Source organism: Loxodonta africana, chromosome 2 (assembly GCF_030014295.1).
Source record: "Loxodonta africana isolate mLoxAfr1 chromosome 2, mLoxAfr1.hap2, whole genome shotgun sequence".
Classification (NCBI taxonomy): Eukaryota; Metazoa; Chordata; class Mammalia; order Proboscidea; family Elephantidae; genus Loxodonta; species Loxodonta africana.
The window spans coordinates 146,178,629-146,205,780 of NC_087343.1; the positions used below are offsets into that span (position 1 = coordinate 146,178,629).

Here is a 27,152-nt window from a genome sequence, read left to right on the forward strand (position 1 = left end):
GGAACTTACCAATCTGTCAAGCATCTTAAGAGTCCATTAACATACAAAGCAATATAATATTTATAACCAGAACCTGTATTGACTGGTAAGTAGACACATCATATCATCTGTTTTGTTAAACTCTACCCAACACATTTGCTGTTTTTTTTTTTTTAATCAAAAAAACTTAAACCTCAAGTTATATGGTTTTACAATCAGGTCCCATTGAAGTAGCACACAGTTTTCCTTTCTTACAGACAGGTTGATATTCAGGAAGAACCCACTGACAGCACACTGGCAAACCTGACATGTTGTACTATCTGGACTACAAAAAATCTTGAATTAATCTGAAGACTTGGCAAGGAACTACCAGAGAAATTATGTAGTGGCCTTGATTTTTATTTTTCTTTATCGAGAATTCTACAACTCCAAAATTTATCAATTGATTTATCTTTTTAATAAACAGCACCAGTCTTGCCCATTGATACAATTAAAATTTGACCTTTTCAGTTCTTAGTTCACAAGTTTATTATGAAAAACACTGCAGTGCTCTTGTGCAGCAACATCGTCTTATGGGGCGGGGGGGCGGGGGGGGAACAGTTCTGTTCAAAACAACTCACCAGGTTCTGACAATAACAAAGAACAACATGGGGCTGAGATTGAAGAGGGAAATAAACTGAGTGCAGACAAATCGTACAATTAAATTAACCGATGTCCCTGAAAATAAAACGATTTCAAAACTCACAAGTAGAGGGGAGGCCTTGGTACTTATTTTTAAAAATGTTCATTAAGCTCCAATGATTGTTTGATGCTATCCTTATCTACAGTCATGCTGAGTAAAGCTATAGCTAAATGGAAGTTAAATTGTATTCACGAGGTGTTAATGTTTACATCTTAATATCTGCAGTCTCTCTGAGAAAGCAAAAGTAACTACAAATAGCTCTATGCCAGAAACTGGTTTCTTGACCAACAATGTCGCTTCAGCATGCAATGAACTGGTTCATTCTAAAGTGGTCACGGCTGTTGATGACAAGAGGCTTTGTATTTTTATATGGCACATCTTTTGGTCCGTGTGAAAACAAGTTTTTTTGAATGAAACTATTCTGATATTCTGGAGTTACTGTTGCTCTTCCCATTTCCAATAGGTCAATACATGGTTCGTGGCAATACTGTACAAGTTTAAAATCTCATTACAGGAAGTAGTCTGGAGTACGACGAGTAACATGTGGTTCGCCTCTGCGAGGCGCTGGGTCAAACTGCAAGCTGGAAAACAAGACATATTTGCTGTTTATATTCCACAATATCGATGTATTGACAATCATAATCAAGAATATCAGTCTTTCAAACTTTGCACATCTTTTTTCCTATCCAATTTCAGCTTGCCTTATTGTAACAGCACCCTAATCACAGCTTCATCACGCATTTCATGTTAAGTGTCTGCTAGATGCACTCCTCTCCAGAAAAGCCAAAGTAACTGCGGCCACAGAGGCTGTGCTTTCATACACTGGGGCTCCTTCTAAGCCTGTTTAAAAGGAGGGCTCTACTAAATGAAGTTAAAAAAATCTAATGTACTTATCTGTAATCTTATCCTCAGGATATACTTTATTAAATCCACAATAAAAACATGGGCTTAAAAGTTAAAACCCTAATAATTTTATTACGGTCTATATATAAGTTAGTTTCTGTTGACGTGTTTCAACATACCATAGGTCTACTTCATAGAAAACTTAAAAATCAAATTAGAATCTGATTTAGCATTAGCTCTTTAACTCTTAATGTAATATCTCATTAAAACCACATATTCAAGTAATGGCAACCAGCTGCTCAGATGTAAATACTTACAAAGAGTATTTTAGAGTATCATCAAGTTCCATGATTGCAGCTTGGTTACCACAACGATAACAATAGTTTGGAGCACTGAAAATTGTTACTACGTTCCGGTCATGGCACCAGTTATAACCCTACAAGGAAAAGAAAGAGTATTTAAAAACCTACTTTTATTCCCTTATGTACACAAAACTAAATGTGACTGCACTCGAGAGAAAAGATGATCTCCTTTTCTCTGCATAAGGCTTCAGAAATGCTCTTGCTTTACTTTTGGGTGACTTAATCATTTTCTGTACCTTGCACAATATAAAAAATATACATATATTTATTTTTTCACAATACTTTTTTATTATAAAAAAAAAAAAAATAGCACTAACCACCAAGAATAAACTGATTATATGTGGCCTTTTGAAAGTACATCAGTGTCTTATTAAAGAGACACTGAACATGACACAAGAATGAATACGTATATGGACATTCCTTTTAAAGGCAGACCAGGCAGACTCACTCCTAGAGACCAAAAACAAAACCCATTGCCATCAAATCAATTCCAACTCACAGCAACCCTACAGGCAGAGCAGAACTGCCCAAACAGGGTTTCCAAGGAGCGGCTGGTGGATTCAAGCTGTCGGCTTTTTGGTTAGCAGCCAGGATCTTAAAAATTCTCTAACCAGTCAGGTGAAGGCCTTAAGTTGGTCCCTGGCCAGGTGCAAAGGAAAAATGCCTCTAGGATGTCCAGCCTCACTCCCCCAAAGTCCATCGGAAACCATGAGCTACTTTTTTAAGTATTCTTCACAAATTTCTTTCCCTATCTTTAGAAAAGTCAGACTTTATTGACAATCACATAATTAATTGTATCAGCATTAATCTAAATACGCCCTATTTTAAAAGTACACTAATCAATGCCGTATGTTAAAAAACTGTCTCTCCTTTAGTTCGTTCTTCTTTCAAATCACCTGTAATCCTAGCATCCAAAGGACAACAGTAAACATTTTGCTTTATTTCTTCTCAATCTCTCCTCCATACATACATGTGTTAAATACATGAAACAAAGTTAGGATCACAGAATGTTACATCCTCTTGCCGCAACTTACTTTCTTACCCTTATGTTCCAAGCACTTCCTAGCCATTTAAGAATTCTCTGGAAACATGTATGTCCTTGTGACAAAAAGCTTGAGATTTTAATTCTAGTATCTGCAACTACTGAAAGGGCTCAGGCTATAATGGCAAACTCATCAGAAGGAATATATGGAATGTTCTCATTCAAATCATTAGTTTAAAACTAATATCTTCTTTACCAAATTTATTAAAAAGCAAACCAAGTTTCAAAGAACAGAACATACCTCCATTACCAGCTGGTGAGCTCTAGATACCAACGTGAGGCCATTGGCATGATTAAATGTCTCAGAAATATCTTGTCCAAAGGTGTAACCAGCTCCTCGAGGAGATATACCCCAACCACCTCGGTCATCTGGATCTGACCACAGCAAGTCACACATTGGGCCCTAAAAAACCAAGTTCAAGTTATAAACTGCCACTTACAAAAATGGTCAACACAGAATTTGAGTAATTCATCAAAAACAGCACCCTACTAATAAGGTGCAACTTGACTGGTATTTGCTGAAAATGGTAATAGATTTTGCAGTTGAAGTCAAATATCTGTGTACCAATGCTAGCTCAAATAATAAGACACACCTCCCAGATGTTCTTATGAGGCACAGCCTACATCAGTGGGCCCCAACAGCAACATGCCCTAACTAACTGTTCTGCCTATAGTATGTAAATTTCAATGTTAGGCAGTACAATCTAGTGGCTAAGGCTCTGAAGTCCAACAACCTTAGGTCTGTGATCTTCTGAAGAATGGGGTCGATAAGATGAACTAAGTTACAATTACGTCCCTCTTTTCCCTAAGAAGTTTTCCGAGAAGATTTTATTAGCAAATAAAAGTCAGTACCTCATGGGGAACTTCTTGTAGGCGATCAAGTGCTCTGATGTGATCCAGTGTATCTATGGATGGTGAGAGGCCACCATGTAGACAGAAGATCTGAAAACAGTGGTTTATAATGTTAACTTCACCCAAGAGAAGCTCTGAATATTCTGGATTAAGCTGCAGGAAAGTTAGCCCTCATCACTTGGCCCCGCTACTGTTTCTATGCTCTACCTGAACCAGGCTTGTCTTTGGAGGACCATTCTCACCTCCAACCAGCTCTACACTATGAGTACACGTTTATGTCTGATAAACCATCATTACTGCATCTAGACTCGACCTCAATCAGCTCCTTTAAGAAAACGTTTCCCTGACCTTAAGCCCACCCCTCACTCCCCACCCACAACAGAGAATAGTATCTTCATTGTCACAAAATTTTCCTGCAAGCCTCTACCAGGACCAGTGAACAGCTAATTACATCTCCCAGACTTATCCAGAAACACCCTGAAAGGATGGATGGGCTACATCTTCCATCCCTGCAATCCAAACACACAGTGCACTGCCTGATACAAAGAAGGCACTAAAAAAAAGGTTGGTAGAATGAATGCTATCAATGTCCACCAAGAAAAGCCCAAAAGGGACATGTGGGTGGAAAAAAGTCACTGGTGCCTAAACACTGAGAAAGTAGATTCTTGAAAATAATCAACAACCTGAGTTTTAAGAAGAACCACATACCTGCCCATCCACCAAGGCAGTGAGAGGGAGATAGTCAAAAAGATCTGTAAAATATTTCCACACATTCGCATTTCCATATTTCCTTAAACATTCATCATAGAAACCATATACTTGTGTTATCTGTCTGCTCTCATGATTCCCTCGAAGAATGGTGATGCGTTCACGGTAACGAACCTAGAACAACAAAATGGAAAACATAAAATAGCTGGCTCTTTCAAAAAATCAAATGACAGCTCAGGAAACTTTGAGGGAAATCCAGAATTCCAATTTTGTGGAGATAAACATCGCTATACCCTCACATCTCACCAAACAAATCAGATGTGTCTGCCTATCTCATCTCAACTAAAAGCAAGCTCTCCCTACCACCAGCTTTACAGCAAGCATACTCATGGCATGTAAACTCCATACATGGATTCCCTTTTTTTCTTACAGTTTGGTTATATAACCATCACAATCCAGCTTCAGAACCTTTCCATCATCCCGAAAAGACCCCTCATGCCTGCTTGCAGTCACTCCCTGCTCCCAGTAACCACTGATTTACTTTCTGTCTCTAGATAATTTTGTGAACTATGAAAACAGCCTTGCAAGCTAACCTGTGCTTAAAGCTTTCATTTCTAGATGTTTCATATAAATGGAATCATATAACATGTAATCTTTTGTGCCTGGTTTCTTGGATTTAGCACAGTATTTTTGATGTTCAACCCTGTTGTAGCATGTATTAGTGGTTTGTTCTTTTTTACTTTTTGTTTGTTTTTGTTCTTTTCTACTGCTACACAGTATTTCATAGTATGGCTACACGAAATTTTGTTTATCCATTCACCAGCTGATGAACACTTCAGCTGTTCCCAGTTCTTGGTTATCACAAATAGCGTTGCTACGAGCACTGCAGGTAAAGTTCTGTATGGACATACGCTTCTGTTTCTCTTGGAGAGATTCCTGGGGTATAACTGCTGTGTGTTAAGTATATGCTCTGCTTTCCGAGAACTGCTAAACTATTTTTCATAATTGTACCATTTTATATTCCCATCTGCAATGTATGTTTGTTGTTATTATGTATGAGGGTTTCAACTTCTCCATCAACACTTGGTATTATCCATCTCATTGATAATGGCCATTTTAAAGGGTATGAAGTAGTACCTCACTGCAGCTTGAATTTCCTTAATGACTAATGGTGTTGAACATCTTTTTATGTGCTTATTCAACCATTCATGTACCTTTTTCAATGAAATGTTAATAAAATATTTTGCCCGTTTTAAAATTGAATTTGTCTTATTATTAAGTTGTAAGAATTTTTTTTTTAAATATATTCTGGATATAAGTATTTTAACAGGTATATGATTTCTAAATGTTTTCTCTCAGTCTGTGACTTCTCTTTTTTCTTAATGAGAAGTTTTTTAATTTTGATGAAGTCCTACTTATTTTTTTATGGATCATGATTTTGGTATTAACTCTAAGAAATCTGTACTTAACCCAAGGCTGCAAAGATTTCCCCCTTTTTGTCTTCCTAGAAGTTTTATAGCTTTAGCTCTTACATTTTGATCCACTTGTGTATGGTATGAGGTAAAGCTCTAAGCTCATTTTTTGCATATGGGCAATCAACTGGCCCAGCACTATCTGCTGAAAGGACAGTCCTTTCCCCCTCTTACATGAATTCCTAAAAGCAGCATAATCATTCCTCTTCTGAGCAGTGTGTCTCCTCCTGGGCTTTAAGCACAGGTCAGCTTGCAAGGCTGCTTTCATAGTTCACAAAATGATCTCTATGACAGTAGAAACCTTCCAGCACCTAATTCCTTTGTTTTACAGATGTAGAACGTAGCGGCCTCCAAAAATGTTTTGTAGCATTTTACATGATTCAGATTAATAGTTTTACACACATACACATTATATTAATCACCGGAAGTTCAGCTCTTGCCAAAACCACATTTTACTGCTTCTCTAATTTAAGTTTGTGACAGTCAATTTATCATTCTGCACACTCTTCGATAAAAAGAGGTCTCCTGGCTAGGAAAATCAAAGATCTCTGCACATTTCACAAAGCTACAATTGGTATACCTATCGTTTCACAACTTGCTTTTTTCAATTATCACTTCTACTGTTCTAGAATATTATCATGTCATATATAATCGCTGCAAAACATCCCACTGACATAAACCATAATTTAGAAATCCACCTACTGGATATTTAGATCAATTTTTTTCTTTTTGTGATATTAAAGGTAATGATACAATTTATCTTTTCACATAAATAAAGCTCTTTCCACTTGAATTTCTTTCTCAGTAAAATTTTAAATATAGGATTACTTTCTCAGGGGTATAAACATTTGACATTTAATATGTTTTGCTCCTTCAGATTACCTCACCACATCCCAATTTACTAAACTGAAGTTTCTATTTGACAGGCTCTATAACATGTTTTCAAATAATTGATTGAGGCATTCTCTTTCTTAGAGGATAACCCTTTTGTTTTTATTCTGTAACATCCCCTTACTCAGAATGAAAACAGACTTATGATTCATAAGCACAAAACCTGAATACTTGTATTCCTAAATGTGGAGTGTCTAAAGTTTAACATTCAGATGAAGAAAATTACAAATCACCAGGAAAATGCAAACTGAGGACCGTCTTAACCAGTTTGAAATGTCCAAACATAAATTTGAAATTACCTTAAGAGCTACCAGCAGTGTAACTGTTTCAACTGAATAATATCCTCTGTCAACATAATCTCCCATAAACAAGTAATTTGTATCTGGTGATTTGCCACCAATTCTAAACAGTTCCATGAGATCATGAAATTGCCCATGTACATCTCCACAGACAGTGACTGGACATCGAACCTCCTGCACGTTGGATTCTTTTGTCAGGATTTCTTTAGCCTACAGAAAAAAAGGGGAAAAAGTAAACCAATACATTTGGCATTAAACATTAGCAGATAAGTTTGCTTACGCTTTAATGCATCTTAAGGGGTAGACTCAGTACAAGATGAAAAGTTATTTTAATGTCTACTCTCTACAGGCATTTATGATTTCACTGAAATAAGACAAGATATGGCTGGATTCTATCCATTGGCTGTCTCACCCCTGATACCTAGAAAAATGTGTCTTGTTATGGGTAGCCCTGTTTTTCTCATCGATATCAGGAGTTTTTAGACCTATCCGTTGTTATCTAGTTAATGTTAAAGAGAGAACCACTAGCACCCTTAAACAAGATCAATGAAAAATGGAACAAGACATTCAGGTACCTACTTCCTTAGCTTTAGGGTTCTAACTGTAATGCTGGCACTCCAGGATTCCAGGCTCCGAGGAGACGTTCGGAGAACTGCCTCAATTTTTTTTTTAATTTTTGAAAGGCATTAAAATTTTATTTCTTTATACCAAAATATAAAATTTTTGTTTTACAGTTGTGACTGTTCAATAAGCATGTTTTTTATGCTGCTTTAAAAAGTTACACGGTAGCATATGCAGTCCCCTATGTAATCATAAATTTAGATGTTACACTTAAGGACAACATACCATTTCACTCAGTAGAAAGACTAGCATTCATTCATTAAATTTTTATTCATCATTTACGGTATGCCAGAGACTGTACAGTGCATTGGGAGATAATCATTCATTTGCTGAACCATCTCAGTGACTACTATGTACCAGACCCTGTGCTAGCTACTGGAGATACGGCAGTGAACAAGATAGGGTCATTCCCATTGCTGTAGGGGGAAAAAGGCTACAAACAAGCACACCAGAAAGAAAAGGAGACTGTGCTTATTGCCATGAAAGAAGGGGGAGAGTAACTGGAGAAGGCCACTTTAAATAACATGTTATTACAACAAACAGGACACTCCATAAAAGCACACAGTCTAGCAGGAGAGTAAGACAAGAAAATGATCATTACAACAGAAAGGGCCAAGTGACAAGACATGTTCTGTGTAAGCAGCACAGTGTTCCAAGATCACGAACACTGATACACAGCTAAGAAACCTGTCTGCCTGGGGTCCAAAAGAAGCACAGAAGTTATTTACAGCAAAGGGGTGGGAGTAGGAAACTGGAGGTGGTCTAGCACAGAGAGGTGCAATCATGTGTATAAAGTCCCAATAGTTACAAGGAAAAAGTTAACATCATGGCTGAAGCAGAATGCTCAAGATGAAGACAAGGCTAGACTGGAGTCTGGGTAGGGTGACCAACCACCTAGCCTAGTTTTAGCACTGAAAATCCCTTACCCCAGGAAATCCCTCAGTCTCAGGCAAAACATGACAGTTGGTCAACACAGGTGAGTGTGTACAGGTAGAACAGGGGCATGGTCAGGGACTGATGGACACTAAACAAGGGACTGAGATTAGAGAACAAGTCTAACTGAAGTAGCATTAAAACAATGATTCACTGACAGAAAAACTGATGAATGAATTTCGGGTTTAAGAGTCTTGGCCATTAAGGTGGGGAAGCCCTGGTGGCACAGTGGTTAAGAGCTCCGGCTGCTAACCAAAAGGCCGGCAGTTCCCATCCACCAGCTGCGCCCTGGAAATCCTATGCGGCAGTTCTACTCCATCACATAGGGTCGCTACGAGTCGGAATTGACTTGATGGCAAAGGGTTTAGTGTTTGCTGACCAATCTACCACCAAGTCTTGCCTAGTCTACCTCCAAAAATATCTCAAATCCATGTACTTCTATCTTTATAGCCACTACCCTGGTCCAAACTACAATTATCTCACCTGGGTTACTGCACCACCCTCCACACTAAACTCTCTGTTTCCATTCTTCCTCCCTCCCATCTATTTTCCATGCAACAAAGTGACAGCTTTTTAAAAATAATTTTGTTAACATATGCAGCAAAAGCACACAACAATTTAAGTTTCTACATGTACAATTCAGTGACATTGATTATATTTTTTGAGTCAAAGTGATGGTTTTTAAAACGTTCAGATTAATTTTTTTCACCCTCCCCTGATTTTCTACTACTAAAATGTAAAATTTGCTAGGCATATTCCAACAAGTGTGTGCGGCATTAACACCATGCCTAGTTTTTTTTTTTGTACCTAGTACATACTGATCAAAATAGATGCAAATGAAATGATACTGCCAATTTCAAGGAAATTTGCAAAAATTACTCAGAAATTAAAAAAAAAAAAAAATGATGTGAGAAAACAAATGGACACTTACCCTGTAAATGCCGCTATGATGGCATGTGTGCATTTAATTCTATCAGAAGTTAAATTTCTAAGTACATCGCTAGATGCCTGAAATACTGATAGTACCATGAATAAAAGATACCTATCCTTATCTGCAAGGAGCCCTGGTGGCTCAGTGGTTAAGAACTCAGTTGCTAACCAAAAGGTTGGGGGTTCAAACCCACCAGTTGCTCCATAGGAGAAAGATGTGGCTGTCTGCTTCTGTAAAGATCACAGCCTTGGAAACCGTATGGGGTAGCTCTACTCTGTTCTATAGGGTCGCTATGAGTTGGAACAGGAATGGGTCTTTTTTTATCCTTGTCTGTAATCAGCTACTAGCCTAAAAGGTTGGAGGTTCAAGGTTACCCAGCAGCTCCACAGAAAAAGGCCTGGCAAACTGCTTCTTTCAAGTTCACAGCTAAGAAAACCCTATGGAATAGTTCTATTTTGTAACACATGGGATTGCCACGAGCCAGAATCTACCCTGAAACAAGTCTGGTTTAGTTCATAATTATTTTAAGGCTATTCTCTATAGAAATGATAAAAAGTTGCCATTTAGCACTGCCTAAAGTTTCTTCTAACACTCAAAATTTCTATTCAAATCATGAAAGGAAAATTAAGTCTAAATAAATACTATTTGTTCCTCTTAATTTAAGCTACTCACAACAATAAATACTGTACCTACTTTAATCATTTTTTAAAAATTATACAAGTTATACAGTGATACATTCTTGTAAAATATTTAAGCACAAACATAACTAAATATCCCCTCTAACTCGAGGGCACTGGGTGTTTTTTGGTTTTTTTTTAACCACTCTCCTTGTGTACCCTTTCAAATTTTTTTTACACATATGTTGTATGTCTACAGAAGCATAGTTTCCTTTACATTTTTATCTTAAACTACAAACAGTATCGTTTGGTAGGCTACTTTTCTCTCAAAAATATATCCTGGAGAATTCATAATTCATACATTCAGATCTGGTTAATTCCTCAATGGCCGAGAATTTCCTAACTGATGAACAATTACGATACTGTTTTTAGGGGGGGGTATAGTAAAAAAGGAGCCCTAGTGGCACAGGGGTTAAAAGCTATGGCCACTAGCCAAACGGTCAGCAGTTCGAGTCTACCAGCCACTCCTTGGAAACCCTACGGGGCAGTTCTACTCTGTCCTATAGGATCACTATGAGTCTGAATCCACTAGACTGCAATGGGTTTGGTTTTGGTTTGGGAGGGAAAAAGAAAAAAATACTGCAATGTATATCCTGGTATTTGATTCCTTTTACACAAATGCAGTTATGTACGCAAATTTCCTGAGAGAAGATACTGTGAAGTGGATCTATTAGTGTACCTAGTAGTTTGCATTTTTTAATGTTCACACTATCAAACTGCCCTCCAAAATGGAAAGGTTATAATATAAAAATTTAACTTTTAAATCTGGGAAAGCTAAGCAAAGTTTCTTCTTCCCTTCCAACCAAATTTCACAGACCAGAAAAACAATTATAATGAAATCCTGGAGAAAACAGTGTTATGTATCACAGTCGATCAAGCTAACTATATTAACTATTAAGGTAACTATATTTATGTAACCTTAACAAAGGTTTTAAATATGCCTTTTGTGTTTTGTCTCAATCGTCTCAAGATGATTTACTACACCAAGACACACCATCCCAAGAACAATAAAGGCTGCAGATGTCCATATTAAAGTATGTTACAATAAGGAAATTTATCCACTGGCAGATGAAAAATCAGAACCCTCAGCCCACATACCTGGGGGTAACATTTTCATTTCAAAATAACCCATAGAATAACTTAGTTGAGGAAAAAAAAAATTCACAATATTAATGTAAAGTTTGATTCCTAAATAAAGCACTGATCTATCTTATTTGGACAGAGGACACAGAATAAACAGCCTCAGCCATCAAAATGTTTTTAAAAGCATTTATAATAAATCTCTAGACATTCAAAAAAAAAAAAAAAGGAAATCTGATCACAGAAACAGAGAAGTCTCAGAGAAGCTGCCCTTTTATAAGGCCTTGTAAGTCCCAGCAGCACATAACTGTACACCTCTGTGGGTTGCTTGAGTCGGAACAGACTCAACAGCAATGGATTGGATGGGTATGGGTCACTTGGGGCCCCCGTGGTGCAGTGGTTAAGTGTTAGGCTGCTAACCAAAAAGTCAGCAGTCTGAATCTACCAGCTGCTCGCTGTAAACCCTATGGGGCAGTTCTACTTTGTCCTAGAGGGTCACTGAGTCGGAATTGGCTTGACGGCAACAGGTTACGCGTCACTTAATGGGATGTCTAACGGGCCACCCACTAGATACTAGAGCCTCCACCCTTTCATGAAAGTTTCAGAGATGGCTTCACACCTCAACCCTCGAGTTGAATGTTCCAAATAACGGTAGAATTAGATTTTCAAAATAATTTAACATTAGAGATTTTTTCTTAACAGCTACCCTTTCACTTTCTTATAAGTTGACTCCTTGTGTCATCTGAAGAACACACAGACGCAAATACACACTTTAAAAATCATTTAATAAAAAACTTTCCTAAATAAGGTTAGAACCGGAAAGATTATTTCATTAATAAAAGCTTATGGTAAGTAACTGTGGGAAGTTAAAAATTTTATAGCATCCTAGAATCTACGCAATTTGGAGATCCACTTGAAGGAAAGCAACTTTTGGAGAAATCTGCTTATTATTGATGTCTTCTCAACATTCTGAGTCTGGATTAAGAAATCTTACAACTTTATTTTTCAGCTTGATATAAAAAAATCAGAAACCCTGGTGGCATAGTGGTTAACAGCTGTTCGAATCCACCAGGAGCTCCTTGGAAACCCTACGGGACAGTTCTACTCTGTTCTTTAAGGTCACTATGAGTCAGAATTGACTTGACGGCAATAGGTTTGGTTTTTTGGTTTATAAAACAATCAGCTATACATTGAGTGACCTACAGACTTGTTTCGACATTTTATTTTTATTGTGCTTTAAGTCAAAGTTTACAGCTCAAGCCAGTTTCTCATACAAAAACTTATACCAACGAACCAACCCATTGCCATCAAGTTGATTTCAACTCATAGCGACCCCACAGGACAGAGCAGAACTGCCTCATCGAGTTTCCAAAGAGCGCCAGGTGGATACGAACTGCCGACCGACCCCTTGGTTAGCACCTGTAGCACTTAACCACTGCACCACCACGCTTTCCAAAATCTTAACACACATTGTTATGTGAGCCTAACTGCTCTCCCTATAACGTGACAGCACACTCCTCTCCACCCTGTATTTCCTGTGTCCATTCAACACGCTCCTGTCTCCCTCTGCCTCCTCGTCTCGCCTCCAGACAGAGGCTAGCCACATAATCTCAATGTGTCTACTTGAGCTAAGAAGCACAAGCATCATTTCATGTCTTATAGCCCAGCCTAATCTTTGTCTGAAGAGTTGGCTTTAAGAACAGTTTTAGTTTTAGGCTAACAGAAAGTCCAGGGGCTATGACCTCTGGGGTTCCTTCAGTCTCAGTCAGACCATTAAGTCTGGTCTTTTTACTAGAATTTGAGGTCTGCATCCCACTTCTCCCCTGCTCCATCAGGGATTCTCTGTTGTGTTCCCTGTCAGGGCAGTCACTGATGGTAGCCAGGCCACCATCTAGTTCTTCTGGCCTCAGTCTCTGGTTTATGTGGCCCTTTTGTCCCTTGAGCTCGTATTTTCCTTTTGTCTTTGGTGTTCTTCATTCTCCTTTGCTGCAGGTGGGTTGTGATCAATTGATGCATCTTAGATGGCTGCTAGCTAGCTTTTAAGACCTCAGATGCCACTCCCCAAACTGGGATGCAGAACATTTTAATACACTTTGTTATGCCAACTGACCTAGATGTCCCCTGCAACCATGGTCCCCAGACCCCTGCCACTCTGTCCCTTGAAGTGTTTGGTTATATTCAGGAAACTTATCTTTTGGATTAGTCCCCTGTATTGTCTTGTTCTTCCCTTCACCTAAAATAATTCCTGTTTACTATCTAATTAGCAAATACCCCTCTGCCTCCCTCCCCATCCTTGTAATCATCACAAAATGTTTTCTTCTGTGTTTAAAGCTTTTCTTCAGTTCTTCTTATAACAGTGGTCTCATACAATATTTGTTCTTTTGTGACTAATTTCACTCAGCATAATGCCTTCCAGATTGCTCCAAGTTATGATATGTTTCATGGACTTGTCATCATTCTTTATCACTGTACAGTATTTCATTATGTGAACATACCATAATTTATCTATCCATTCATCTGTTGATGGGCACCTTGGTTGTTTCCACCTTTTTGGTACTGTAAAGAGGGCTGCAATGAACATGGGTGTGTATATACCTATTTGTGTGAAGGCTCTTATTTCTCTAGGATATATTCCAAAGAGTGGGACTGCTGGATCATATGGTACTTCTATTTCTAAGGAAGGACCAAATCCATTTCTAAGGTGGCTGCGCCATTTTACATTCCCACCAGCAGTGTATAAGTGTTCCAGTCTCTCCACAACCTCTCCAGTATTTATTATTTTGTGTTTTTTGGATTAACACCAGCCTTGTTGGGGTGAGATGGTATCTCAATGTAGTTTTGATTTGCATTTCTCTAATGGCTAACAATCGTGAGCATTTTCGCATGTACCTGTTAGCTGCCTGAATGTCTTCTTTGGTAAAATACCTGTTCATATCCTTTGCCCGTTTTTTAATTGCACTGTCTCTTTGTTGTTGAGGTCCTGCAGTATTTTGTAGATTTTAGAGATTAGACACTGATCACATCTGTCATAGCCAGGAATTTTTTCCCAGTCCGTAGGTTGTCTTTTTACTCTTTTGGTGAAGTCTTTGGATGAGCACAGGTGTTTGATTTTTAGGAGCTCCCAGTTATCTAGTTTCTCTTCTGGTGTTTGTGCATTGTTATTAATGTTTTGTATACTGCTTATGCCATGTATTAGGGCTCCTTGCATTGTCCCTATTTTTTCTTCCATAATCTTTATTGTTTCAGATCTTTAGGTCGTTGGATCTATTTTGAGTTAATTCTTGTGCATGGTGTGAGGTATGGGTCTTGTTTCATTTTTCTGCAAATGGACACCTAGTTATGCCAGCACCATTTGTTAAAGAGACTGTCTTTTCCCCATTTAACAGACTTTGGACCTTTGTGTTTTGACATTCTTGGATGTGCGCCATCCTAATCACCATGTTGTTATATGTCATCAAGTGGATTCTGACTCATACTTACCCTACAGGACAGAGGAGAACTGCCCCTGTACAATTTCCTAGGCTGAAATCTTTTCAGGAGCAGATCACCAGGTCTTTTCTACCGTGGAGGAGTCGGTGGGTTCGAACCTCCAACCTTTTGGTTAGCAGCTGAGCACTTAACCATAGCACCATTAGGGCTCCTTCTAAACCACCACAGTAACATGCAATTACAAATAAAGTAGACCTCATGGATCATCCATGCCAATATTTTTCAAGAAAGACAATTAAATGTATGTGTGTGCATGGAGGGGCCGTACTAACAACAGATTCACCAACTATTTATATATTAATTTCCTTAAGGGCAGACAATAGCTATTATCATTTCTAGTTAACTCATACTGTAGAAAAAGCCATGCAACACATTTATGCATTTTCCTACTATTAAATCAAGCAAATATTTTAAAGTACAAAATGATTACAACCATGTCAAAATTCTATGTATAAAAAACTGACTGAAAAACATCAAAATATTAAGAAATCTTGTTTATTTCAGTGGTGGAACTTCCTCCAATCTCACAGTGAGCATTCTTGCTTTACTAACTAAAAAAGCAGCACTTAAAATCTGAAAAAAATTAAGAGCAAAATGTTTTAAGTTGACCTTAATCCTACCATCCTAGCATAAAAACTAGTCTCAATTCTTTGCATTGTTAGCTGCCATCAACCCTGACTCATGTGACCCCATGCACAATGGAATCAGGCCTCTGTGATTCAGAGTTTTCACTGGCTGATTTTTTGAAAATAGACCCACCAGGTCTTCCTGCCTACTCTACTTCAGCGTGAAGCTCCGCGGAAATCTGTTCCACATCCTAGCAGCACGCAAGCCTCCAACGACAGGCGGGAGCTAAGTGTGCTTGAGGTGCACTGTCCAAGACTGAATGCACGTTTCCCACATAAAAGGCGGTAAAACCTTCCAGTTTTTATCCACAGGCTTTGATGTTAGGTGCCATCAAGTCAGTTCCGACTCACAGCGTCCCTATGTGCAAAAGAATGAAACACGGCCTGGTTACTCACACACAGACCTCATGTTTATAATTGGTCAACACCTCATTCTGTATCTCAAAGCTTCATTTTCACTAATCCAAGTTCCTACAACATTATGGTGATCATTTTAAACTGCTGTATAATATTCTCCTGAACCGCTCTATACATGTATTATTTATTTATTTTCTTCCAAAAATTTTTCTTGAGTGGTTACAGAGCAAACAGCATGGACATTTTTTTTGTTTGACAGGTTCTACAAACCTGGATTATGCCAATTTGGAATGAATAAAAGAATGTATCAGTTCTTCAGCTATTTCAGATTGAAATGTTATCTCATCGGTATTTTTCATTTCAGAGTTCAAATTTTTTATTCCTTATTTACTACCAGTCATTTTGTCTTGGAGCCCTGGTGGCAGAGTGGTTAAAAGCTTGGCTGCTAACCGAAAGGTCAGCAGTTCAAATCCACCAGCTGCTCCTTGTCATCAGTGTTCTTTGAACATCTATCCATTGAAAGCTAGATGCAGTTTAGCTGTGTAAGTTTTAATCTGTGATTTTAATTAACTTTTTTTTACACTTCATTTCCTTCATTTTTTAAATACATACTTCAATTTTTTCTGACCACTTTTACTTTGTAATTTTTCTCCTTGCTACAATTGTAAAAAAAAATAAAAACCATCACCTTGCCATTTTCTAAGTTTTTTCTGTTTTAGATTTATACTTTAATCCTTGCATTATATGACACGACTACTCTAGTTTGTTTTTTACATCAGTTACCTCAAACCTGAATACAATTTAAAACATTAAGAACTTTTAAAAATGTTCAGTAATGAAGTTGACATACTTTAGAATCCCATATCATCAAACAGACTCGACAGCAGTGGAATCATCAAAGAATCGCTGAACTGGGATCTAGAATTTAAAAGTATTTTTCTAATTCTTTAAAAACCAATCATCGACATCTAATAAATACGGTAACTACTAAGTAGACCCTCACCCTTTGAGAACAGGTAACATTTACCGAAGAAGTGCTTTTTTCAAAGAAAAAATGAGATTGAAACAACAATCCTTACCCTCATACCACTCAATAGCAAGGCCATCTGTGAGAAGGGCAGGCAAGTTGTCTCTCTGGGTAGCAGAGCACTCTTCTTGCCACCACACTCCAGAGAAAATGCACAAGTGCAATTTTAAAAATAACTGCATCAGGATCTTAAGCAGTAATTTTCTTAGTCTCAAAAACACTTAGTCATATAGCAGTACTTATACTGGAACTAAGCTATACTAAAAGATAACATGCTTCAAATATTGGTTCAGTCTCTGGGTTAATAATATTCACCTTTGGTGTTAGTCACTTGAAAGGGATTATGTCGTAACTAGAAGCATTTTCTTAAATGTGTATCTTTAGAGTGCTTTCTTTCAAACACAGGAAGTACACCCTCTTGTACAAAAGCAATTACTAAGTCAAACGGTGAAGAACTCCAAGGTCTACGCTGAGGAAAATGTGTTCAGGTTTATCACACGATGGATGATCTGTACTTAACTAAAGAAATAAACTTTTTGTAACATAATTTTTGGCCTTGGTGGAAAAAATCATTGTAAGTAGAAGACAACTAACTAGCAATTCTCTAAAATAAGGAAAAAGCCAATGCTGGCCTTAATCTATCTTCTCTGTGGGATCAATCTCAAATGGGACACAACTGACCTCTTTACAATCTCAGTATTACCCTTAGTACTTTATTTGACAATGCAATCATTATTTTTTCTTTTTTTATTGTGGTGAAAACACACACACCAAAATATCTGCCAACACAACTTCCATATTTACAACTCGATGATACTGATTACATTTTTCATGTTGTGCCACCATTATCGCTATTCTCATCCAAAATATCCAGCCACCACTGACATAAACTCAATGTCCCCCAAAACAAAAACTCCTCTTTCCTTCCTCCCTCCCAATCCTGGTAACCATTTATAATCTTTGGTTTCTATGTATTTGTTTATTTTATAAGTGAGATCATACAGTATTTGTCCTGTTGTGACTGACTTATTTTGCCCAGCATAAAGCACAATGTTTTCCAAGTTCGTCCATGTTGTGGCATGTATCTTTTCTCTTTACAGCTGCGTAATATTCCATTGTATGTATATACCACATTTTGTTTATCCATTCATCTGTTGATGGACATTGCAGTTGTTTCCACCTTTTGGCTACTGTGAACAGTGCTGCAATGAACACTGGAGTACAGGCTTCTATTTGCGTTCCTGCCTTTACTTCTTTTGGGTACATACCTAGGACTGGTATTGCTGGGTCATATGGTAATTCTATGTCCAATTTGCTGAGGAACCACCAAACTGTTTTTCATAGTGGCTACACCATTTTATATTACCCCCAGCAATGGATAAGGGTTTCTCCATGACCTTGCCAACACCTGTTATTTCCTATTATTTTTTTTGTTGGTTGTTTTTCTTTTTTTTTTTTTAACTTTAAATCATTGCTATTCTAATGGGAATGAGGTGATAATCTCATTGTGGTTTTGATTTACATCTCCCTAATGGCTACAGGGTCACTATCAGTCCGAATCCACTCAAAGGCAGTGGTTTTTGGTTAATGGCTAAGTGGAAACCCTGGTGGGCAGTGGTTAAGTGCTATGGCTGCCAACAACAACAACAAAGTCTGCAGTTCGAATCCACCAGGCACTCCTTGGAATCTCTATGGGGCAGTTCTGCTCGGTCCTATAGGGTCACTATGAATCGGAATCAACTCAACGGCGACGGGTTCGGTTTTTGTTTTTAATGGCTAATTGGAAACCCTGGTGGAGTAGTGGTTAAGAACTACAGATGCTAACCAAAAGGTCAGCAGTTCAAATCCACCAGGTGCTCCTTAGAAATCCTACAGGGCAGTTCTACCCTGTCCTATAGGGTCGCTATGAGTAGGAACCGACTAGATGGCACCTAACAACAATGGCTAATGTTGAGCACCTTTTTCATGTGCTTGTTGGTCATCTGAATAGCCTCTTTAGTGAACTAAGTCCTTTGCCCATTTTTTTTGGCTGAGTTGTCTTTTTGTTAAGTTGTAGAAGTTTTATATATATTTAGGATATTAGGCCCGTATCTGATACATGGTTCCCCAAAATTTTCTCCCAATCTGTAGGTTGCCTTTTTATGTTGCTGATAAAGTCCTTTGATGTATAAAAAGTATTTAACTTCTGTGAGGTCCCAGCTGTATTTTGTCTTACGGTTTTAGTTTTCATATTTAGGTCCTTGATGCAATCTAGATTTTTGAAAGTCATTTTACTCTCAAAAAATCTGATTATTAATTCTAATGTTCACTGGAACACCCGTCCAAGTAAATTTAACATTCCACATGGTATCATATAGGTGAATGCATCTTCTACCAATATAGCCATAAAGACCTGAGAAACAAAACTGAAAAAAATTCAATAATTAGGTTTTGAATTTTACTCTTCAGCAGAATTGAAAACTTTTTTAAAAGATAACTATCTTTGAAAGATAATAATCCTTGCAGGCAAGAGTAGTTTTTTCCCCAATATCATAATTTTATTTTGCTTCATATTTATGAAGGTAGTTTAATATATAATTTTCATAACTGTGGGGGAAAAAAAAGGTTCAAGATAAACTACTTTATCAGGCCAGATTTTCTTAGTGTGGTACATAAGGCAAGGTACATTACTAGCACTGGAAGCAAATGAGTCTTGAGTCAATTACCTTCAACTATCAACCTTTCTTCATGCTACTTGTTTTTCATTAATTATATTGAACAGATGCCTCCAATATTTTAGCAAACATTCTGGCCTTCTTTGATGAAAATCTCTGTGATTACACTTTAAAGTAATACAACCTTCCATGTAATGTTCAAGGAACTAGTTTTTGCAAATAGAGTCTAACTAAAAAACAAACCAAAGTTGAGGATGGAGGATAATTCTAATTAAATCAAAAGAAAATACAGAAATTGTTCTTTCCATTTGTTTATGTCAAACAATTACCTTTTCCTCTTATCAAATGGGACTACCATTTTCTTTAAAGTCCTATGTCTTACACGCAAAAGACTAGTTTTATATGTGAATGAATTAAATACTCCCAATCATGGGCGGGGGGAGGTTAATCTAATAAAGAACAGAGAAATGTTGCCATATATGTAGTTGTTTAAAAGCTCTTACCAAATAAAATAAAAACTCTTACCAGAATAAACCATAATGAACAAGATTCAACTCTGGGTGTTTCCTCCCTCATCTGTAAAAGGCGACTGGCCTAGGTGGTCTTTAAGGTTCCTTTCATCACTAAAATTCTACTCCATTGTAAAGCACTCCTTATCATACATACTTATCGGTTGCCACCAAGTTGACTGCCACTCAGGGCAACCCCATGTGTCAGAGTGGAACTGTGCTCCACAGGGTTTTCAGTGGCTGATTTTTCAAAAGTTGATCACCAAATCTTTCTTTTCTGCTTCTGGTTGAACACTCAAAGTGTCAACCTTTTGGTTAGCAGTCCTCAGGGACTCCAAGCACTCCCTTAAGCCTCTTTTATTAAGAGTCAGAACCACTCAAAGGAAATAGAGAGTGGGCATTACTGCCAGTAGAAGATGGATGGTAGAGAAAGAAAAGTCACTTTATCACCACTAACACAAATGTTCTAAAACCTTTTCTATCTATCTAGAGTTTACTACAAGGCCAACTTCCTGGCTAATTGAAAACCCTGCTATTAATCAGAGCAAAAAAAAAAAAAAAAAAACTAACAAATCTCTATCCATCAAAATAAGACAACGCAGTTCAGGCAAAGCAAAATACTGAAAAATAATGCATATACACTGGTTGAATGACTTACAAAAATAAATGTACACTAGTATGTGAACTATACTTTTGTTTTCCAAAAGCAATTTAGAACATCAATTCTCAATCTGCTCTCAGCCTCAACACCAGAAAGGTAAAAATTCCAAGCTACAGTAGTAACAAAGTGACTAAAGCAGAGGTGGGGACAGGGAGTGCCAGAGCACAGGGGAACTGGTTCTGTATAGTTTAGAAAACACTCAGACTTATACACACATCCCTGTCAACTGCCTTGTTCATCCATTCCAAACCAAAATACCAATATATAATTTAGGCAAGAGTAACATTTTACCTGTGGCGAAATTAAACAGTTAACCCCAGCTTGTTCTTTACAGTTCTTTCAGATCCCATCTCCCAGCTATTTACTGGCGTTCAGAGATTTCTATTTCAGTCTGTCTACCATTTCTGCTCCAGAAGCTGGAAAACAAACAAACGAATAACTAAATCTTCTCCCTTTCTAGTTCTAGCTCAATTCAAACTTCGCTTTTGTAGGAGAATGCAGGTTGAGGGCTTTGTCAAACAAGTATGGTAATGAGAAATGAATAAATAAAAAAGTGAAAGTAGAAATAAAGAGAAATGGGTCAAAAGTAGAAAGACAAAAGTAAAAAAAAGGTTTCACCTGCCACACGTAACTTTTCCTATTTCTCCTCTGCACCCTCAAAATGACCCTCATCCAAATCCAGTGTCTCCTGTTTTCCTAGCTTATCTCCTTCAAACTACGGATTAAAAACAAAAGAAAAACCCACTGGCATTAAGTCGACTCACAGCGACTCTATAGGACAGATCAGAACTGCCCTATAGGGTTTCCAAGGACTGGCTGGTCAATTTGAGCTGCTGACCTTCTCGTTAGCAGCTGAGCTCTTAACCAACAAAGGACAAAAGATATCCCACAGGTAACTCTGACAAACCTGAATACAATGTGATAGGGAAAAGACTAGCTGCCATAAAGTGGGGGTGGAGGTGGGGGGGAAGGCACCAGACTGGTAATACAAATGTTATCCCATGCAAACATTCCTCCAGTGCCCATCATTTTTTCTATAGCACGAGTTTCATCTTGGCCCCATTGCCACTTTTTGCAGACACAGAACTCTTGGTATTGATGGAAAAAACAAAGGGGGTTGGAGGGTCTGCGTATCTGTATTCAGGACTATTCATCTTTTTTTTCTCATTAACTCAATCTAAAACCAACTGTATTACTGCTTCACGTCTTGGAGATCAAGAAAAACACACACACAAACAGGTTTGCCTGTGGAAGCTATGATGATGGGGGAAAAAAAAAGGCCTTTAGTAAGCTGTAATGAAAAATATATTATAGAACTTGGTTTCTAGATCATGATTTACACTAAGACTACACAGAAAATGAACTGTGGCTTTCATCTCACAAGTATTATTGGAGCCGCAAATGTAGTTAGCCATATCCAAATTAAAAAACAACTACTATTTCCTCCTCCAGGACTAAGTGGGACAACAGTATGTGACATGAGTAGGAAGCCTTCAAGCAATAAAGATAAAAATAATGCTTCATTTTATAGAATTGTTGATTCCACAGTTCGGTCTGGCTCCAGTTTACCTGTATCACTTTTCCATGATTAACACTACCTCAGCGAAGTGGGCTGTGAAGCATGACTACAACATTACACTTAGGAGAAGCCTGGGCAAACTCAATTTTAGGCACTATGGTCAAGTTGCTTTATCTTTCTGGGATTCGGGTTTCAATCTTAAGACTGAGAACAAATGTTTCATAAGCTCGTTAAGAGAATTATGTATGTGAAAGTATGATGAAAATAATATTCTATAATATGCCTCCCCCACCTGTTTGTTCGCAATTTTCAAATTACTTTTATGGAAATGAGCCAAACGATCATTTTAATTAAACACACACACACTCTCTTATAAAAATGTATTACCCACTTCATACAGGAATTTAATCCTGGTCAAAATATTTTCCAGCTCATCTAATTAGGAGGCTGTTTACTTTTTCCATACTCATATAACAAATGTTAAAATTAAGTAAAGCCTTAATGGCTGTATTTTATTTATAGAGCTTGTAGAGCAATGGAAAACAGCATACCTAGGTAAAGAACTCCTTTGAAAAAAATTCTGGCTATCAAACAACATTCTCTACAAGTTTGGAAAGACCTGAAAGCACAAAGCCAAAAATCGTATCTAAGTTAAACCACTGCTGAAGTCATACTACAAAGACTGTTTATCTACTGCAACTAACTCAGCAAGCTGATACTATTTACTTCTTCCAATCTGTAGACGGAAACATGGAGGGACAGTTCTACAGATATACTAGTAATGCTACTGACTACAGAACCATGCCTGAGACAAAACTGCTTTCACTCACAACAAATTTTTAAACAATCAACAAATGAGGTCGAGGTTTACTGCAATAAAATAACCTGGCTTCAATGTAACCCTAAAGTATAGCTTAAAAAATTTTTTTTGACTACTCAATAACATAAAAACTATACTCACCATAGTCTAAAAATACACACTTAGATTCTCCCCACTTAGAACACTTACCATTAAAAAAAGACACTGTTAATTCTTGATAGGATACCATAATCATGGCCTCAGCATTTTTTAACACAATGACCTCTTATAGTATGCTTTCAACATCAACTATCTAAATGTCTCACTCAGATCAGGCATCTTCAGGCAGGTAGAAGGTAGATTTTTATATTATCATTCCTTCTTATAATTAAAGAAAGTATCAGCTATTATCAAATAATTATTTCTAATAGGAGCCCTGGTGGCGCAGTGGCTAAAGCTGCTCCATGGGCTAAAGAAGTGGCTGTCTGCTTTCTAAAGATTACAGCCTTGGAAACTCTATGAGGGCAGTTCTACTCTGTTCTACTGGGTTGCAATGTGTTGAAATGACTCAAAGGCAATGGGTTTTATTGGTTTATCTCTAACAAGTATTTTAAAAAAACTATTATTATAATGGAAAAAAAATTAAACCCTCAAAAATTTGTACAATTTCTACTCAGAAGCCACCACATCGAAGAGTATCATATAGTTTTCACTCAGTGGTGCTACTGGACATACAAATACTAACAGTGAAAAGAGAACTTTTGTTTCACTAGATTACAGAGAAGACCATTTCAAGTCATGCATCCTAACACATCCCACATATCTAAAAAGCTGTCTTCAAATAATTTACTTTGGAAGGTTAATATAGTTCCAAAAAATTTGGTGTATTTACAAGCTAACAACAGAATGACAACTATGTTATGATACTCCCCCACAAAAAGGATCCATTCCATTGGAACCTTTATGTAATACCTAACTTCAAATACTACGTTCATCTTTTTGGCTGTCAGAACTCAAACCTAAACATGCTGACTGAGCAATGCAGATCTGAGAATAAGTGATTAGCCTCACTATACCTTAGTTTTACAAAGATGTGGAAAACAACATTTACCACCCCACTTTAGTCTCCAACACAAACTCTCTACTTCCATAGTCCACCTCCTTACTGACTACCATGCCATGCTTGTCTCTCCAACTGAATTCAAAGCTCCTTGAAAACAGGCTTTGTTATTCTTTGTTGCTTTTCACTCCCCGCATAAGAGTAAGCAATCCTGGATAGTCAACAGATCTCCAATACTTAAACACAAAGTACTAATTTATGATGAAATTGTATGATCTTGCAAGATTAGAAGGGACCTTAGAACATTTGTTTTAACTCCTTATACAAAGGAAAATGAGGACCAAGTGATGTAATTGCTCCAAGTTCAGTCACAACTACTAATTCTGTGGCAGAAACAGGACTAGTATCCAGGTCTAACTCGCAGCTCAGTGGCCTTTCAATTACATCATTACCTCTCTCCAATGTTTTCTACACAAATGACTAGTCATCTAGCAAAGTCTTTATACAGAGCAAGTACTGAACCCTAAAACTCCATAAAATGATTATTTATAGTACCTAGAAATTAAGCCCTTGGCAATATATTCTAAGTTTTTAACAGCCTAATCTTTAAACCTTTGAAATACATACCAACCTTATCTAATTGAAGAACTTTAAAATTAAGGGTCAAGAAAGAAAAGATTCAGTACACTGCTATCCATTAAAATTCAGCTCCAATAGATGATGTGCCACCTCATCAACTGGTAGTGGAGTTTTGCCCAGACTTGGGATAAATAAATCTGAATTTGACTCACTTAAATTCCTATTATTCACAGCAGCTTCTTAAAAAGTCCGTCTCGGGAGCATATGCATCAAATTCATAATCCTGATTTTCACATTAAACCACAAACGAGTCAGCGTAACAGCTCTCCTGTAACTCTTTTCACTAACACAACATACTAACATGATATCGCACTATTTTATATTAAAATGAAATGCTGCAAAGGTAATTTTGAAAAGGGAAGTTAAAATGTTCATAGAGATCAGCATTTTCTATACATTAGAAAACGGGGTTCTAAGAAATACAACACAGCTGAACAGGTAATAGATAATCTATTAAGCTACCTGTTTCACCAACACCCAAGGAAAAACTAGAATTAGATAGTACAAAATTAAAGTTTAGCGTTATTAAGTGGGCTATGACATTTCACTTTCAACATCTGTGAAATTATTTATTTACACGCTAAGCAGTGTCTGCAATACACTGTCTGGAATGAACTCTATCAACAGCTATCACTACTACTACTATTACTTGCAGCCACAGAAATACAATTAAGTAACTTTTTCAAAAAAGACCCAGGATATAAAACTTGCCGTCCTTCCAGTTCATCATTTTAAAAAACAAATGGCAAAACAGCAAGTATGTTCAGCTTAGGAAAGGGTTCACACTACCCAATTTGAATCAGCGTATAAATCATAAATTAAGCCGACACTTGATTTCCAATTCAATAGCTCCTTATGCAGTGTGACTCACCAAATTCTCCATTTTTTCCAACTATGAAGAATTAGTTACTCCTCCTCATAACTACCGTGACCTTCGCAGAAACTGGGTTAGAGACTTATGTATAAGATGTTTAATACAAACCACCCAGGATAGTGCTAAAGCTCTATGACCTTTAGACAGGTTCTGGGATCTGGCCTACTTGCTTGCCTTTGGGGACTCTCTGCACAACGCTGAATCTAAAAATTATGCCTGAACACAAGTAAAAAGCAGCTTACCCACCTCATAGTGAAGGCCCAGGCCCCATTCCCGGGCTGCAGAACCCAAGTCCCTTTACCTGAATCTCAACACCGTCCCTGACCCTGATATACAGGGTCTCCGCTCCCCCTGCCACCCCGCCCGGCGCCGAGGGCCGGAGCCTCAGAACCCCTTGAGTCGGGGGAACGGCGCCATTTTAGGCGGCGGCGGCGACAACCAATCCTTCAGCGAGAGGCAGGGGGCGCCGGGTCGCTCGGGAGCCGCCGCCGGGCCGCGCCGGGCGCCGGACTGGGAGACTCGGGGGGCTCTGGCCGGCGGCCTCCGCCATGTTGCACCCTCCCCACAGGCACCCCTTCTTGGCAAGATCGGCCCCGCGGCAGCACCCGCAGCTGGAGTGCAGCTCACCTTCTCGCAGAGGCTCTTGACCTGGGACTCGGACAGCTGCTTGCACTCGTTCAGCTGCTCGATCCACTGGTCTAGCTCCTTGGTGAACACTTTCTCGTCCATGATGCCACCCGCCCGAACCGGCTGCCTCTCCGCCCTACTCCCGCGCCGCCGCCCGCACACGGGCCACACGCACACGCCGCCGCCGGTTGCCGGAGTACTACTGTGGCTACTGGCGGTTGCTCGGCGCTAGCGCTGGCCCACTGGGTGTCCCCGCAATGCTCGGCCACCGGCCGCTGCTCCTCCTCCGCTGGCTCTAGCTCCGGAGCTCGGCTCTCTGTAATGGCGGCCGCCCGGCGTGGTGACGTCACGCCCGGCGTCAGAAGGCGGCGGGTGCGGAAGAAAAAAAGCGCCGGGACACGAGCGGCGCAACTGCAGATCAGATCCTGGTCTACCGCAAGAACCGAGTGAGAGGGGACGGAAACTAGGGGCCAACGCGCAGGCGCATTCTAGCCGGCTAGTAACTGACGCACCTTCTCTTTTAGGGCGTGGTCTCCCAGAAGGGAAGGCTCGCGGGGTGGGGGGATAAAAAAAACCGAATCCGCGCAAGCGCTGTGCCTGCAGCTGTGAATCGGGATTATCTCCGAACGCTACGCCCTACGAGACGCCCGCGCGAGCTTCGCGCAGGCGCAGTCCTCGTGGAAGGGGGCCTCCTAGCTGAGACTTTTCACTTGGGGAGGCCTGGTAAAACGTGTCAATTCTTCACCTGGGGATTGGGATCCAGATCATGGAAACGAGAAGGCGACCCCACGGCTCCTCCATGGTTCAACAGCACTGGAATTGCGTGGGATTCACACATCTCTGGGGGCAGGGACAGGGCACCCACTCACTGGCACCCTGGTTGGAGTGACCACCCCGCCCCTGGGCGCGGCTCACCCCTTGTAATTAGGTCACACGTAG

At 38.8% G+C, this 27,152-nt stretch overlaps 1 protein-coding gene across 2 annotated transcripts; it reads right to left on the bottom strand.

The window, feature by feature from the left end:
• Positions 1-357: 357 nt before the first annotated feature.
• On the bottom strand, positions 358-26,632 carry PPP2CA (protein phosphatase 2 catalytic subunit alpha). 2 transcript variants are annotated; one of them, XM_064276312.1, is made up of 8 exons: positions 26,214-26,315; positions 20,987-21,111; positions 7,131-7,340; positions 4,469-4,642; positions 3,761-3,850; positions 3,150-3,311; positions 1,822-1,940; positions 358-1,242 (listed from the first exon to the last, which is right to left on the bottom strand). In XM_064276312.1, the coding sequence occupies exons 3-8, from the start codon at positions 7,245-7,247 to the stop codon at positions 1,170-1,172; spliced, it is 735 nt and encodes a 244-aa protein (XP_064132382.1). In that variant the 5' UTR covers positions 7,248-7,340; positions 20,987-21,111; positions 26,214-26,315; the 3' UTR covers positions 358-1,169. The 2 variants fall into 2 exon arrangements, with proteins under 2 accessions (XP_064132382.1, XP_003404542.1); XM_003404494.4 differs by lacking the exon at positions 20,987-21,111 and having other exon boundaries at positions 26,214-26,632.
• Between the last annotated feature and the right edge of the window lie 520 nt (positions 26,633-27,152).

Bases quoted from the DNA above. Each gene is read 5' to 3' on its own strand.
- PPP2CA (XM_003404494.4), bottom strand. From the start codon at position 26,315: ATGGACGAGAAAGTGTTCACCAAGGAGCTAGACCAGTGGATCGAGCAG. The intron at 7,341-26,213 runs GTGAGCTGCACT...TTTTTTCTGTAG, and splicing joins TCAAGAGCCTCTGCGAGAAG to GCTAAAGAAATCCTGACAAA. The intron at 1,941-3,149 runs GTATGTTCTGTT...TTTTCCTTGTAG, and splicing joins CTCACCAGCTGGTAATGGAG to GGTTATAACTGGTGCCATGA.